At 41.9% G+C, this 16,430-nt stretch overlaps 1 protein-coding gene across 1 annotated transcript in view; it reads right to left on the bottom strand.

Moving 5' to 3' along the window:
* The window catches only part of LOC138053362 (olfactomedin-like protein 2A), a 20,971-nt gene extending 5,012 nt beyond the window's left edge, over positions 1-15,959 (bottom strand). The window contains exons 1-6 of the mRNA XM_068900009.1: positions 15,910-15,959; positions 15,736-15,815; positions 15,203-15,280; positions 13,217-13,289; positions 12,070-12,337; positions 4,066-4,313 (exon numbers count right to left, since the gene is read on the bottom strand). Coding sequence (XP_068756110.1) covers positions 4,066-4,313; positions 12,070-12,337; positions 13,217-13,289; positions 15,203-15,280; positions 15,736-15,783 — 715 coding nt within the window. The 5' untranslated portion in view covers positions 15,784-15,815; positions 15,910-15,959. The remainder of the gene's footprint in view (positions 1-4,065; positions 4,314-12,069; positions 12,338-13,216; positions 13,290-15,202; positions 15,281-15,735; positions 15,816-15,909) is intronic.
* Between the last annotated feature and the right edge of the window lie 471 nt (positions 15,960-16,430).

The following is a 16,430-nucleotide window of genomic DNA, read 5'->3' as shown; positions in this document are numbered from 1 at the left end:
TTTTCAGCTTGGGGAACCTGTGGTTATTCCAGCTTGCATGGGGCTCGTTCTTAGCGAAGTCTGTAGCAATGTGGAAAATGTTATCGAAAGAGATGTAACCAAGTTTTCTAGTAGAGTGCATGTGCAACCAATGTGCACGGAAAATGAAAAACCTAGGACGGTAAAGTTCTTGATTGAAGCTCAATTCAGAGCAGTAACTCCTACTGCCAGGAAAAAAACGGCCTTTGATGCGAGAACGCCTGAGTGGGCGATATCCACTTCCAAGAGCAGTGCTCCCAAAGTGTCAATAGTAAACCTACCTGATCAACCTGCAACTGATCGACGTCGCTCGCGGAAATCTCTCACGTTTGGTGAGAAAATGTCAAACCTCCTATAGAGGAGAACTTATCTTTGAGGAATTTGAATGTAAATGTTTTGAAAGGCGGAGAATTGGGAGCCCCTTTTCAGCTTGGTGGAATTCCATTTGTGGGAATACTTCCGACGGTATGAAGAAGCAAAACAAATGGTGAAGAACATTGCATACAAAACTAGGCTACGATAACCAAGCAAATTTTCCAGCACGAAATGCTAGCAACTCATTTACAGACTATACTTTAAAGAGGAAAGCGACAGATATTCTTTAAGAACACCAAAAAACCTAAGATCTTCAAGACCCCGCAAAGGATCTAACAGATTTTTTTGAAAACAGATCATCGGCTGTTTTCTTTTAACTATAACGTGAAAAGCGAGCAGTAAATTTGACTGACAGACCGGTTTTTCTCACATTCTATCAGCCAATCAGGAACGATATTAGGGCCGTTTAAACGAGAAAAATAATCTGCGGCTTACATAAGCCGCAGATTGCATAAGACACGAACTGGGTCATTTATACGAGTGAGGCTTTAATAAGACGCAAAATGCTCGTATACATGGTTCGCAGTAGACTTGCCACAAGTCGACGTCACGAGGATCCCAGGAGGAAATGTTTTGGTGAGCGAAACGTGACTTTTCGTACGCGAAGTGGATGAGGTCGACTTGTCTCGCTTGCAAGGTTTTCATTTGCGTTTCGCGCCAAAAAGGGGATGTCATCATTCCCAAGTCCTGCACTTGATGGAGCAATCCGACGAAAACAATCGAACATGTTTGTTTCTACGAAATGGATAGAGGAAATTTGTTGACTTTTGTGCTAAAGGTATCAGAAACAAAGACGAAATAAAACAAAAGCTTATTTTAAGCTCGAGTCACCGATGGGATCTCCAGTTACATTTTTTGGACCAACACTTGGTGACGTAATTTGTGCTGATAGAAACGAAACACTAGTTCGAAAGATTAACAAGTAAGGGAACGGTTCGAATCGGCAAGAAAGCCAATTGATGTCACCCATGAAAAATCCTGTAGGCTTCAGGTGTGGGAGACGTGCTAGACCAGGATTAAAAGATACATCTTAGTGAAACTTACCATTTAGTGATGCAATGATTCTCATCGATGAATAAACATTGATGTATTTTAATTTTTTTTTCCATTCGACGAAAAATCTGTCGATAGTCGTTGAGAATCCCCTCGGGACTTCAAAACACCAGTTTATACTTAAAGTGCCCTTGTGACCAAAAAATCAATTCTTATTTTTCTTTGGATTTCAAAACTATGTTAACAAAACACTAAGTGACCACGTTTTAAGCCTTGATTTCAAAAAGACACCTCTTTATTTTAACTGGAATTTTCCTATTTAACGGTCCGCCATTACTAACATTATGTTCTTTAGAGAGCTCAGTGGATCGAGGAGAAAATGACGTCAAAGGCTCACTAGTTTAAGAATGCAATACGTGTGTACGCTGCAAATTTAATATGCAGCACGGGGGTTTTGGGCTTTCAGACTTTTAAACTCACGCTTTGCCTATATAATAAGCTGCGTTCACACGCTGAAATTTTAAGCTAGTGAGACTATGACGTCACGTTTCCCTGGATCCAACCGTCTGAGTTCCAATCGGTCAGTTTTGAACATGAGTAATGGCCGACCGTGAAATCCAAAACTTACACTCAAAGTAAGCGGCCTTTGGATAAAAATCAAAGCTCAAAATTTTGCCAGCCAGGTGTTAAGCAAACACACTTTCAAAATCTGAAGGAAAAAAGGAAGTGGCTTTTTTGATCACAGGGGCACTTTAAGATTTTAAATATGTTGTCTCCTACATATGACGTTCTAATGCCAGGACAAGTGAGGCTAGAGACCAAATTTTTTATGTGTTAAATCCGTGGAACAATTACGAAGACGATAGCGTTGCAATCCTCTCCAAGTAAACAATCAAATGCGTACGGGGCTAGTTCAAAGGTCAAGGAAGGATTACGTTTTTGGAAACGTTGACCGTGAAGCACTTATATTTGAACAGACTTAACTGCTTTGAGTGTAATGTGAAGTGCTAAGTTTATACCCCATATGAACCATAGCCCTACTGATCCACTATTACACTCAAATCAGTTAAGTCTGTTCAAATATGTGCCTCACGACCAACGTTTGCAAAAACGTAATCCTTCCTTGTACTTGTACATGTTCATTGCCGTGACTTTAAGATCTTCAGTTCCCACAGCCCGCTCCCGTTTGACCTTGTAGCTCAGTCGGTAGAGCAGCGGTGATCTAACTCGAAGGTCGTGGGTTCAATTCCCACCCTGGTCAGAGTTTTTTTGCTGTCCTTGTGTGGTACTAGTTCAAAGGTCAGACTTTTCCCAGGCTCCGGCTGGAGCAGACACAAACACATCTCTGCAAGACAGATATTCTTGAATTGTTTTTCCCGGACGTATACAAAACATGGACCCCTGGTCCATGGACCACCCTGTGGACCCGGTCCATGGACCCCTTAATGGACCCGGTCCATGGACCTCCCCTGTGGACCACCCCTCATTTTGTAAATTAAGTACGTTTTACAAGCAGAAAAGTCTTCAGACGAAAGAGAAAAATGATCCTCGCACAAATCTGTTACAGTATTACGGTATGTTACAGTATTTTTATAGACTAGGAGCCTATGTACGATCTATCTATTTTCAGACTACCTTTTCTGCAAAAGACAAAGACAATTCTGGTTAGGTGACACTATGACGTCAAGTTAGTTTCTTGTGATTGGTCATTGCAGGGCTCCACAGGATTCTCATTAGCGGGAATATAGAGCTGTTGTTCGCTCCTAGTTATGGGATACTGATTTAAGCAATTGCCTGTTTTGTAGAAACTAATATACCACCAATTTGGTGGCTCCAAAGGGATTCGTCTAACTATGCGTGGCTTTAAAGCTCAGTTGGTAGAGCATTGCGCCGGCATCGCCGAATCCCGTTGAGACCACCTGAATTTTTCAAGTGTCTTCAAAGAGACACTCTGTCCAGATAAGTGTAAGGATCAGTCCCCTCTTTTGTCTAAAGATTTTTCTACTTTAACTTTGTAAAATAATTAAGGGGTGGTCCAAAGGGGTAGTTCATGGACCGGGTCCATGAAGGGGTCCTTGGACCTGGGGTCCATGTTTTGTATTCGTCCGTTTTTCCCTGATAGTCGCGCAATTCAGAATATCTGTTGACCTTAGTAGCCACGCTTTACTGCGTATGGAAAATTTTGGTTGACAACTCTATCCCCTGAGGTCCACGAGGACTACCCTGATTGGCCTAGCTCAGCGACCTGTTTTTGGGTCGCTAAAATTGGCGCCAACCAAGTGTGAAAAGTCCTTCGTTCCGCGCGCCATCTACATGAGACGAAGGACTTTTCGAAAGTCTAGGTTCGCGGCTAACTTTGCGGTCCAATGATGACGCAATTTATTTTGATGCCTCGTTTTGGGTAATTCTTTGCTCGCGCTCGCCAATGGACGGCAGTAAAAAGGAAGTCTGGGCTATAATTTGTACCATTTAAACGGGGTGTTCACGTCTTGGGTAAATATATAAGCCGCGGCTTATTTTCTCTCTAACTTATTCTCCCCGTCTGCTGTCCAATACATTAAACCGATCGCTAGAATGTCAATCCCGGTGGGAAGAGGGTCCACAATTGACCAAACCGCCTAGTGCTATGCAGGCTACAACATTAGATTAATTGTTGCCTCATTAAAAAGACGTGTTTACCTGTGTTTAAGTTATAACTAGGGGCAATGCTGTTTGTTTCCACATCGATTTTACCGGCCCTCAGCATATAACTGTTGCTGGTATGTCCACATAGCACCCACAAACCCTGCTCATCCACTGCCAGGTCCATTCCACTGTATCCGCCCCAACTGTAAGAGTAAGTTCTCGGTGTGCAATAACTCACGCCTATTTGAGCGTCTACTTGCTGTGAGCGCAGATTGTACTTCACAATTACGTTGGAAACTTCCCTGGAACATTAAAGGAAAGTAGAAGGCGGAATTGGTTCAATCAAAAACACCCTTGTTGACCAAGTTTGATATGAATAACTGTTACACACTCCACAAGCGTAAAACGGTAAACGACGTTTATTACAAGCACGAACTGCGTCCCCTCTGATTACATCAACCACAAGCACATGGTTTTTTGCTCTCTCTCTCTCTTTTCGGCATTCCTCACGGTATATACATACTCGCGTCATGCACCACTAAAACACGTGTCACACACTCAACACACTCCCCCTCCAAGACAAATGAGTGAGCAAAACGCTAGAACATAAAAAACAAAAATCTAGACTGAGATTTAGAGACTATCAGTGTTACATAGTCCTCTCATGTGAAGCAAACCTACAGCATCTCCCTTATCCACGATCCTCCACCTTGAGTCCTGGATGACACGAATGGTTTTCCCTGAATACTCAGCAATAGGAAAGTGGTAACTAAGGTAGCTGCGTCCGTGTCCAATAGTGGAAAGGTCTTTTCAAGGGGACAGGTGAAGCAGGTGGTGGCGTCAAAGGCATCTGAACATAGTTAACTAAGGAGTTGTACGTAAGAATCTGCGGTGGCCTACACTGGCGTTGTGGTCAGGTTAAAACGCTCTCCTGGTCTTTGGTGGCAATGCGGTGCGCTCGATGGCCTTCCTCGCCGGACAAACAGGTTCCATTACTGAGCTTCCAAGTTCCAGCGCATCATAAGGCAAAAGCAAGTTTCTATGGAGCACCCTCGCGCGACCGCTCCCGTATTCTGGCTTGATTCTGTAAATCGGACCATCCCCTCTCGATTCAGCAACGACGTGGATGGTCTCTTCCCAATGTGATTCCCAGTGTGATTCCAGGGACTTGCAATTTCCAAAACCCTATCAGAGTGACTGTAAAAAGTGAAAAATATTTCTCCAAGCTTGCAATTTGGCATCAAAAATGGGTTACCGGCTTCCGGCATGGCAACTCGCTCGTAGTTGGTGGAGTGTCGCCAGGTAGGGTAATAGTTATGTTATTTTGAGCAAAATATGCTGTTCCTCGTCAAGTTTAACCCGGAACTCTCAACTTAACTATTAGAAGAGGAAAAGGCAACTTTTGCATTGCTTTCATTTTTGTTAGCTTTGAAGAAAAAGGCTATTATCGTGTCGTTTCGGTAGGACAGCTAAGTTTTGACTGCCGCTCGTACTGCGGGCGCAGCCGCCGTATCAAGGAATAGACGTGAAATGATGGAGCATAACATAAATAATCCTGAAACTTATCAATCACAGCCCATTTAATAGCCAGAAACTCCAGTTTTCCCGCATGCAAGTGATAGTTTTTCTCCGCTGGAGTTAGGGTCCTTGATGTATAACCGATAACTTTCAACTTCGCCTCCTGTTCCTGGTAAAATGGTATCTGTATGCAGCACAAATGGTTTGGAAAAATCAGGAAAAGCCATCAAAGTCGGGCTTGTTACACAGTCAACTAGTAAGTTTAATCTCTCCTGATGATCATCCGACCAGTTGATCCTGTAGCTATTTGGTAACTGTTGTTTCCCCATGACTGTAGTATTAGACTTGCCACCTTGATTGACATTGTGCGGTACCTCCATAAGGTCATAGATGGGTTTGGTGATGCGTGAGAAATTTGGAATGTCCTTTCTGTAGTACCCCAGGAATCCGAGTAACTTGCGGTTATCCCCCACAGTGTTTGGTTTGTCTCTTTTCAAGGTCTGAACTGCTACTGTATCCTCAGGGTCCAAAGAGTAACCATCAGCGGACACGATCTTACCTAATTATCTGCTCTCCGCTGGAAGAAATTGCACTTAGCTGGTTTTAGTTTAATCCAATGCTTCCGACGTCTACGTAGTACTCGCCGGACATCTCTGACATGGTCTTCAAATGTTCGGCTGTAAACTAAATATGGAATACAGATATCGTCGCGGAATTCACGCAAGCATTCCTCCATACATCTCTGAAAGGCTGCGAGGGCGAAGGTTAGACCAAAAGGGATCTCATTCCATTGATATTGCCACCAAGGGGTAAAAATGCGGTGAGGGGTCGGCTCTTTTCCGCCACAAAGCCCTGGTGATATGCCTTCCCTTGGTCGAGACGAGAACAGTAAACCAGTTTTTACCCTCCTCCACCCCCCCCCCCCCCCTTCCAGCCCATTCAGGTTGTCTTGTATTTGTGGAATTGGCTGGGGCTCAGGGTAGGTTTTCCTGTTATGTGTTCGATAATCAATAAATAATCTACCACCCTTCTTCCGAACACAAACCATGGGGGAGGAATATGCCGAGTAGGACTTGCTGATCCACTTGCGGTTGATCAAATCTTCTATATACTCCTTCACTTCTTCATAAAGGGGTTTTGAATGGACACAGTTCTGGCTGGTTATTACTTACATTCATTTCCAATTCCAAATCATCAATGCACTCAACTTCCTTCTCGTCCCTGGTAAACCCACCAGCCTCTTGTTGTAACATTTCGCAAACAATGGATTACTTTTCTTCTTCCAAATGGTTAAGACCAACAGGTGGGTCCCACAATTCCTGTGCTAGTTGTTCTGATGGAAAAACGTCAACTGAATCTCCTTCCTAGACGTGCTCTTAATCTGGCGGCTTCGGAATAGGTAAAACTGACTTAAACATCTGAATCTGACCTAGTTTTGTTCTTCGTTTCAAAACGATGTTCTTATTGGTGCTGTTATGTACTGAGATTGTAACCTGGCTGGATGTGCCTGGATCTATTTTACTCAGTTAATCTAAAACTCCAAGTCCTTCCGGGAGATCACCGTCTTCCGTTTCGCTTAAACACTATCGGCCATTCTCCTGCAACAGGTCCGAGGTGGACACGTACGACACTTAACTTAACTGACTGCCCCTTTTGGACCGCAACATCTTTCTTGCCAACTCTCAGACGTGCCGGCATCCTGAGTTCCTGTGCGAACAATATTGACAAATGTTCCCACTTTGGAATAGTGAACTGAGGGGAAGGGTCGCCGAATTATATATTTTCAGAAACAACAACGGGATCTTCAATATGTTTCTTCAAAATCTCCTCTATCACATTAAATCCAATAATGGGTAACTCCTGTTCCTGTTGTCCCACTAGCACTGGTACCGTCAGTTCATCAGAGTCCCCAACTAGCCCAATGTGACTTCGATACAGCCACCGAAGGGACAGCCAGTCCCATCCATAGCCTCCAACCTCAACCCTTGCCTTCCCTTAACAATTCACCAACACTTCTTAACTTGTCGAGGGGAAGGTAATCCTCCTTCCATGCCCACGATACCACGCAAACCTGGGAACCAGTGTCCCACAATGCTTCCACCTCTATTCCTTGTATACGACATTGCACTACTACGCACCTCTGTCCCACCAATTTTGTCGCTGTTTTGGAGTTAGCTATGGATGGCAAGGGAATGTCGTGTTCAAAGGTACATTTTTAACTTCATCTTCCTGTCTTCTTTCTAGTTCTTGTATAGTCTTTCAAATTGTTTTGTGCCGTGGCCAATGTTCGTCATGGCATCGCTTGGAACAATATCTGCTCTTCTTGCAATTTGCACAACGATTGAATCATGCATGGGCACAATTACCTCTACCACAATGGGACTGGTTGTCCTGCAAGATCACACCCTTTCCCACGGGCGTTATCCGTGTCCGTTTCCCTGTGACCCTCTAACCCGTTAGCCAGATCGTACTCGACGTTCATGCACATAATGGCCACTCGTCCCGCACTTATAATACTGAAAACCGCAAAACCCTTCAACTCCATTTCGTTGAAAAATCCTGCACTGTGGTGGTGACCTCATAGGCTGCTGTGCAAAGGGCTGTTTTGGTACTTGTGGTGGGGAGGCAGCCCTCTCCTTGACAGCAGCAATCTCTACTTTGAGCTCTCTGACCTCCTTCAGTAGTGCCTGATCCAAACTAGTCACTGTTCCCTCCTCTTTGACTCGATCAGCAGCAGACCCAGAATCATGCATGGCATTCACTTTGGGAGTTAAAACTGTAACGTATAAATGTAACCCCAAAGGAAAAGTTGTATAAGTACTAGAAATCGTATTTAATTAATTCATTTATTCATTTATTATTCCTTTTTTTTTCATGCTAGAAAGCATGTAATTTAATGCAATTAGTGCTTGTTAGTATTGTAATTTATTTCACGTTCGTATTGCAATACTTATTGTAATGTTTACTGTAGTTTGCAATGTTTTAATGGTGTAACTGTGCGTATTTAAGAAATAGATTTATAAAGAAAAAAACAACATCTTTCAGTTGTTCTTCGCTTAAGCCACAAAACGCCATTTCCAAATTGATTTGATCGAAGAGCCTCAACAGTCTCCATATGCCAAAGAAATAAAAATTCCTTACTCACAGGAACATATAACTATGCTCTCACTGAATGTTACTGAAACCCTTTCTGTCAACAACCACACCATCTCCGATTTGTTTAAGTTTGCTGAAGAGATCGGTGAGCTGGATTTCAACGAGACCGATATTCTGGCATCGTGCGACGTGTCAGCGTTGTTCACGAATGTGCACCTAGAAGAAACATTCCACACCCAGCAATCAGCTTCACGATGGAAGAGGCAACGAATAATAAGACAGCTGAAAACAGGCGTCTACACGAAAGTGACAAATAAAGGCCTTCTAGTCCACTATCAAAGTCACGCTGATGCCCGTTACAAACGATCCCTCCTAAGAACCATATTAAACCGAGCCCACTGTCTCTCATCCTCACCAGATCTATCAACGTCGTCCCCAGGGTCTCTCTTCTTCCCTTCCTTGGAGCGATATCGAGAGAGAATGAAGAATGACGTTATTGCCTTGAAAGGGATCTTCTTAAAACTAATTAAGTACCCAGAGAAGCTCAATGATTCCGCTATAACTACAATAAGCCCCCCCCCCCCCCCGAAAACAAGGAGGGAGGGGGTGTTAGATGGAAAGATTTTGAGGAGGAATTTGTCCGAGATTCCTTAATTAAAAGGGGAGAGTGTGTCGACCCTTTTGGCACTTATTGTAGATTTATCAAGTCACGAAATCAACAGCAAGCTCGAGATGTTCAAGAAAATGCATCCGTTCGGATTATTCTGCCATTTTAATTGTCTGATCTCGGAAAGAAAATATAGCCAGCGATCTGCGACCAGTTTTCACAAGCAAGAAAATTGCCGACGACATTAGAAAAGCAGAGGCCAAAGCACAATTTTTCACCAAAAAATGCCGTCACGACATTCACAAACTTAAATTCAATCGCAACACTAAATTTTCCAACCTTTCCTCGGAAGAGTGGGCGGCGCTTAAAAATCTTAGTAAACGCAACGACATAGTTGTCAAATCGGCCGACAAAGGCGGCGCGGTAGTTGTTTGGCGGTCCGACCTTTACCAAAAAGAAGCTTTGCGGCAACTTTCGGATACCTCGTTTTATGCCAAAATCCCTAAGGATCTCACTTCCAACAATCAAAAACTTGTCAAAGACACCCTTCAAATCTTATAGTTAATCAAGAATTACCGGACACTGCCACTAATCTCATCATCAACACCCCTAGAACTTCGTGCATTTACTTCTTGCCTAAAATTCACAAACCCAACAACCCAGGTCGACCTATCGTTTCTGCCTGTAGTTGCCCCACCGAACTCATTTCTAGCTACTTAGACAGGATTATGACGCCTATCGTCAAATCTTTGCCATCATACATTAAAGACAGTACACACGCACTACAAATTTTCCGCGATTTCAATTTCTCCGGCCAAGACAAACTTATTTTCACCATGGACATTACATCTCTATACACAGTCATTCCTAACAGCGAAGGTCTTCAAGCACTTAAACACTTTTTCGATCAACGCACTGTCAAAGAACCTAGCTCGGAAACGCTCCTCCGCCTTGCCGAACTAGTTTTAACGCTTAACTGTTTTTCATTCGCCGGCAACTATTACAAACAAATTAATGGTGTAGCGATGGGCACAAGAATGGGACCTAGCTATGCCAATCTTTTTGTAGGATATGTTGAACACCAATTTTTTAATCAGTACAACGGCCCCAAACCTGAACTCTACGGCCGCTACATCGACGACTGCATCGGCGCTATTTCATCCAGCAGAGAAGAACTCGATCAATTTATAACCTCCGTCAACTCTTTTCATCTGGCTCTTAAATATACCTGGGAAATTTCGGAAACTTCATTGGCTTTCCTAGATATCAAAGTTTCTATTAGAGGCAACGTGCTATGTACTAGTGTGCACTACAAACCTACTGATTCACACAGTTATTTGTTGTATTCATCGTCACATCCTTCACATGTCAAGAACTCCATTCCTTATTCTCAATTTCTTAGACTTCGACGTCTATGTAGTGATGACTCCGATTTTTCCAGCAAATCAGAGGAGATGTGCCAGTTCTTCGAAAAACGTGGCTATCCTGTCTCTGTGGTCAAAGCGGGCCATCATCGCGCCCAACAATTTGATCGACAGTCGTCACTACAAACGTCACAGAAAGATAAGAATGACAGAATTCCATTCACCCTCACTTTCCATCCTCATAATCACGCAGTCAAAAGCATCATTCTTAGTAATTTTAAATTACTCCAAAATGATCCCGAGACTGGTAAAATCTTTTCGCAACCTCCACTTATTTCATTCAAACGCGACAAAAACGTAGGCAACTTCTTAGTTAGAAGCGCGCTCAAAACCAACGAGCAACCCGGCACTTTCAAATGCACGCGCTCACGATGCAAAACTTGTCTTTTCATTGTTAACACTAGCAAGATATCGGGACCTAAGCGATCTGTTAAGATCACCGATCGTTTCACATGTACCTCCGCAAATGTCATTTATTGCATAACCTGTACGTTATGCAATAAATTATACATTGGTGAGACAGGTAGACGACTAGGTGACCGATTCCGCGAACACCTTCGCGATGTTGAGAAAAATGACAAGGATGCATCTAAGCCAGTCGCTCGCCATTTTAATCTGCCTAACCACTCCAAAAAACACATGGCTATCTGCGGCCTTTCCCTACATCTAGGTACGACGGAAAGCCGCAAGAATCTGGAACAAAAATTCATCTTTCAAATCGGCACCCTTAATCCTCACGGTATTAACGAACGCTTTTCATTTAACTAATATATTCCTACTTTTCACGTTGCCATGTTACCACCAATAGCGTAGCTCCTACTCTACTGTAAAAACTACACGTAACCCATAATCCCTCGATTCGCTCTGACGAAGGGCTAACGCTCGAAACGTCAGCTTTTAGAATCTCTGTACGGTGGTCAATTTACATTATCAACTCCGTTGATAAACCAAATTTTTGCAAAGCACAATGCGTTCGTTTACGAATTCAAATGTAACGTGTGATGCGGATTATGCTGGGTATAGCCGCCGGTACCTTTTCCAGCGAATTGATGAACACAAGCACTCCGCTACTGGCAAACACCTGCGTGTCGCCCACAATCAGAGGAACAAAGACCTTCAAGAACAATTTACCATCAGAAATGTCGAGGGAAAACAAAAGAAACCTGAACTCAGTCGACAGACTCAATCAAAGCAAAACTATTTAGTACTTACTTAGCTCTTACTACATAAGAACTCATTATAAATTTTTAGGTTTAATGAATTGGAAAATGATGAACGAGTCAACGCAACTTCATTAAAAATGTTTATCACTGAATTTTATTATCAAATATCTGTCTAAAGCCCTCGTTATCAAGATGATGATGATTATTATTACTATTATAAATTATAATGGCTCAGTTTAGTTTTTTTTACCTGTTGTAGTAGAGGTATGGTCCATACACCACAGCACCTGTTCCGTCCCAGTCATAAGGCAGTGTGTACTTCTTACGCACCAAACCAGCTTTAAACATGTCCATGTTTTCATACTCTTTAAGGTGCCTTTGGTTATAGTAACCTTCCATCACAAATAAATTCTCAGCGCCCATGATTCCAAGCGGGTCTTTCATCCATGCTCCTTGAGTAAGGTACCTTGCGTTGTGGGTTAGAGGTTTTCCGATCGACTTGATATTGGAGCAACTGTCTACAGGAAAGTAAAAGAAAGAGAAAACGTTAAATCAAATGACGGCCAGACTAAAAAGCAAGCAAAAATTCAATAGCCTTTGGTGATACGACTTCGTCACTCACGAATATTAATGTTGCCGTTTAGACTACATACACACATACATACATACATACATACATACAATTGGAGAACACTGAGTATAGGTCAATCTCTGAAATAACATTTGCATTAACAACAAACATCTCCCATTCCTCTCACTGTCTACTCTTTACTCTGACCATTAATTAATTAACTTGCATCATTCACTGATCTCAAAAAATACAAGAGCGACATTCTAGTGTTTGAAGTGAAGCACATTCAACAAAATCTTGGCGACAATCTTGTGGGCAACATCTTGAGACCTCAAAGTAAGAGTTCAAAAGGAGAGGAAGGCAATGTGGCCGCAATGTTGTAAAAACCACTTTCAAAGTTTTTTTCTGAATAATTTTCCTTTTTTATCCAAAACGTCGATCTCAATATGAAGCTTTAGCGTCAATTTAGTACGAAAGTGACCCCAGCAAGACGGCGGAGCGCGCTTCAGTGTTCGCGGTATGAGAAGAATAGGTTGCTCGATCCAGTCTGTATTTATGATCGTTTTTATCATTTGAGTTTGCTTTTCACAAACAAGAAGAAGAAGACATCTTTAGAACGTCGTTTGATCCTCTGAATAAATGTAAAATCAGCTGGGCAATCACTCGAAATCATGAACAAACAACAACTTATTTATTTCTGAAGAGTAGACGTTTCAAAAAAGAAAGTAGTTTCTTGGCCGAGCAAAGTACATGCTACGTTAAATTCACCAAAAATCTTGACGGAACAACAAAAATCTCACAAGTGCTTGTAGGAGCTACAACAAACCTCTCTGTAGAATGCTAACACTGTTGTCTGCTTTCGCCAACTCCTGCTTCTCATCAATAATCATCCTATGCATCTAACAAAGTAAACAACAGGACAAAGCAATGATCAACAATCTTACGCTCTCTTCAGACAGCTGTCTGTAACTAAGGCTTAATTTAAAAAAAATTAAAAAATCACACTGAGCCGTGATAGACTCAAGAAAATACCGTAAAATACACGTCCTCTTTCCCTCGTTTTTTTTTTTTGTTTTTGACAACTTCGTCTGCTGAAGACTTTTGATCGTTACGCTAAGAACTGAAGGCACCTAGCTAAAAACTGTTCGAGCGGCATTGAAGCAACTTTAAATCATTTGTTAAATCAAGGGGTAGAAGGGGGTTAGATAATAAGGATCAAATAGATGATGTATGTGATCCGGCCACGGACTTCAGATTGATTTAATTTTTGCTTTATTAAGTCTTTCAATAACATGTGAACTTCAGTCATGTTGTATTTGTAAATGATAGAATTTCCAGGGCCGTAGCCAGAAAAAAGTTATGACTGAGGCAATGTCGATGGTTAAATTCTCTTCGTAGGTATTTAGGTGTTTATGATGAGTACATTTTGAAGGCAACACTGGAATCACGCTTTATTAAAAAAAATCACCAAAAAATGACTGAGGCAAGTGCCTCGGTTTGTCTCATACTGGCTACGGCCCTGATTTTTTAACGATTACACATCGTTTAAAAAATGTGCTTAATCAATCTGATTGGCCAATATTTGGCGGGACCTGTATTCTAAATTGAGAAAATACCGTAAACTGATGGGCCAAGGCCAAATGAGAGATCAGATGATCAACACTTTTGGATTCAGGACTTCTTTCAGCGTCTAAAATGGCCTCGTGGACCACACTTTTAATCGCCGTTCTATCGTATTGTAGAAGTGAAGAACATTTCAAAACATACAGTGATCCAAAAGCTCGTACTTTCTCACCGTTTCCCTTTCGCAAAGTTAGCTTTGGGGTCACGTTCGGTTTAGAGGAATTAAAATTGATGAGCTTAGAGCGATACCTCAGTCAGTGCATGTATCCTGCATGAATACGACCGATAACGTTAAAAAAGTCACCGTTTATTGGATCTTTCTGGTGTCTCCACAATGCTAAAATATTTAGCGTGATAAGACAGTTTTCTAAGTGATAACTGATCAACGTCATCGAGAGGAAATTTTATAATCGTGTTCTAAAGTTTCCGGCCTTTGAATGAAATCCTTTTCGGTTCAATTAAACTGACTAGTTAACCTTTCAACAACTTTATTTACGAAATGAAGACTAAAGCGCTGGAGGATTTTAGGCTTCTTAAGCCCGTTTTTAACTTCGCATTTCACATGTGCCTAATCTTATGCAATCAAGTGAAGCTATGATCCTCGCAGTTATGAACGCAATTTTTGCCATTTCGTAAAGACGCCTGAAGAATCCAGGACTTCAACGGGGTTTGAACCCGTGACCTCGCGATACCGGTGTGACGCTCTAACCAACTGAGCTATGAAGCCACTGACTTTGGGAGCTGGTCATTTGTGGGTTCTAATGTTACCGTGAGGAATGAATCAACGATTAAATGATATATGAAATGGATCATACATGAACTGTGGATATGATCCATTTCATATACCATTTCATCGTTAATCTAATGCAAATGTGCGAAAGCAATAGATTTTAGTCATTTGCATTAGATTCGGCACATGTGATATGGGACATTTAAAACGGGCCTTCATTTTCTAGGCAAGACCGATGGTCAATCCCTTCCTTTTTGTCTATTTATCTTCACTTTATTAGCCGCGAGGGAGGGAGAGGGGGGGGGGGGGGGGGGGTATTCGACGAGACGCTCGCCCTCTCCCCACTAACTCTGGTAAGATCGTTAAGACTATTAATACTGTCTTTAGACATTCTATGCTTTATCAATTTATGGCAAAAACGCCGAAGTAGTTTAATTTAGATCATGTATTGAGACTTGCCAGTTCCAGAACGAGATTCTTGGTGGACAAGGATCTTTTGGTGCGCAAAGTGACTGTGGAATTGTCAAGTGCATCAATCTGCAAAGGCATTACAATAAATATGAATTAAAAAAAAAAAACATTTTAAAGAAATGAATATTCAGGCCGCCAGTTATTTCAACACGGAGAAGTTTATCGCAACATACAATGAGGTCGCCATAATTTAGGAAAAAAGCAACCTTGCGGGTTTCAGTTATTGAAACTTTCGGGCTTTCCTTTTGGCGTTACTGCAAAAAAAAAAAGGCAGAGTCAGTCATAACTGCGAGGGGCTTCAATCGAAACGGCAAGGTGTCTTTTTTGTCCCTTCTCTTTTCCGGTGTTGACTTCTTTTTAACACCCTGTACAGTCTTCTGACAGTTAGGATTTTATAATATGGATGCATATAGCTACTTTTCATGCATGTGATCTTGCGATCGTAATCCGGGGTGCTCCAACATAAGAATACCGTTACAACAGTTGGAAAAAAAATTTTTATTGGCAAGAGAATAACTTACAGCCACCAAAGCGAGAAGAAGGCCAACGAGGCGACGATAAAGAAACATTTCGGTGGCTGAATAACTCGATAGCCGCGAATCTGAAAAAAAAAGGTTAGCAAACACTTTTATATCTAGTAGATGAATTAGAAAATTTAAAATAGTGGTTTTGCTTTCCAAAAAAAGTATGCTTACCGTTCCTTTATAAACTTTGGTCGTTTAAAAGTTTGTTGAGCTCTTCCTTTGAGGAGATTCAATGAGAAACGAAGTCCTTCGAACGACTCGCAGAAGATAAAAAGGAATGACGATAGCACCAGACGCAGAGGAAGTGCAAACTGCAGAATATCCCATTGCACTGATGCATGACTAACGCCAAGAAGGTCGTGTAACTCATGACTAAGGTCAAAGCCAAGATCGATCTCCCAGTTTCTGAATCACTTTTCTCTTTGACGAAAAATTATGACTAAAAATTTACTTTCCGGTCTTTTATAAACTCTATTTCTAAAACTAGTTTGTTGTGTTCTTCCCTTTTAGGGTTTCAGTATGGAAACGTTCAAAACGAATGGCATCAGCAAACAGCTGCAGAGGAAGTAGAAATTGCAGACTGTCCTTTAACTTTGATGCTTGTCCGACGCCAAGCAGGAAGTCAGTGCAACTCTACTGATAGTACCTCATAGCCAAGATTGCTTCAAGTTCAGGTTTATTCAGGAGAAAAC

The sequence above is a fragment of the Montipora capricornis genome, chromosome 6 (assembly GCF_036669925.1).
Source record: "Montipora capricornis isolate CH-2021 chromosome 6, ASM3666992v2, whole genome shotgun sequence".
In the NCBI taxonomy this organism is placed as follows: domain Eukaryota; kingdom Metazoa; phylum Cnidaria; class Anthozoa; order Scleractinia; family Acroporidae; genus Montipora; species Montipora capricornis.
This window is presented reverse-complemented; position numbering and strand designations above follow the sequence as displayed.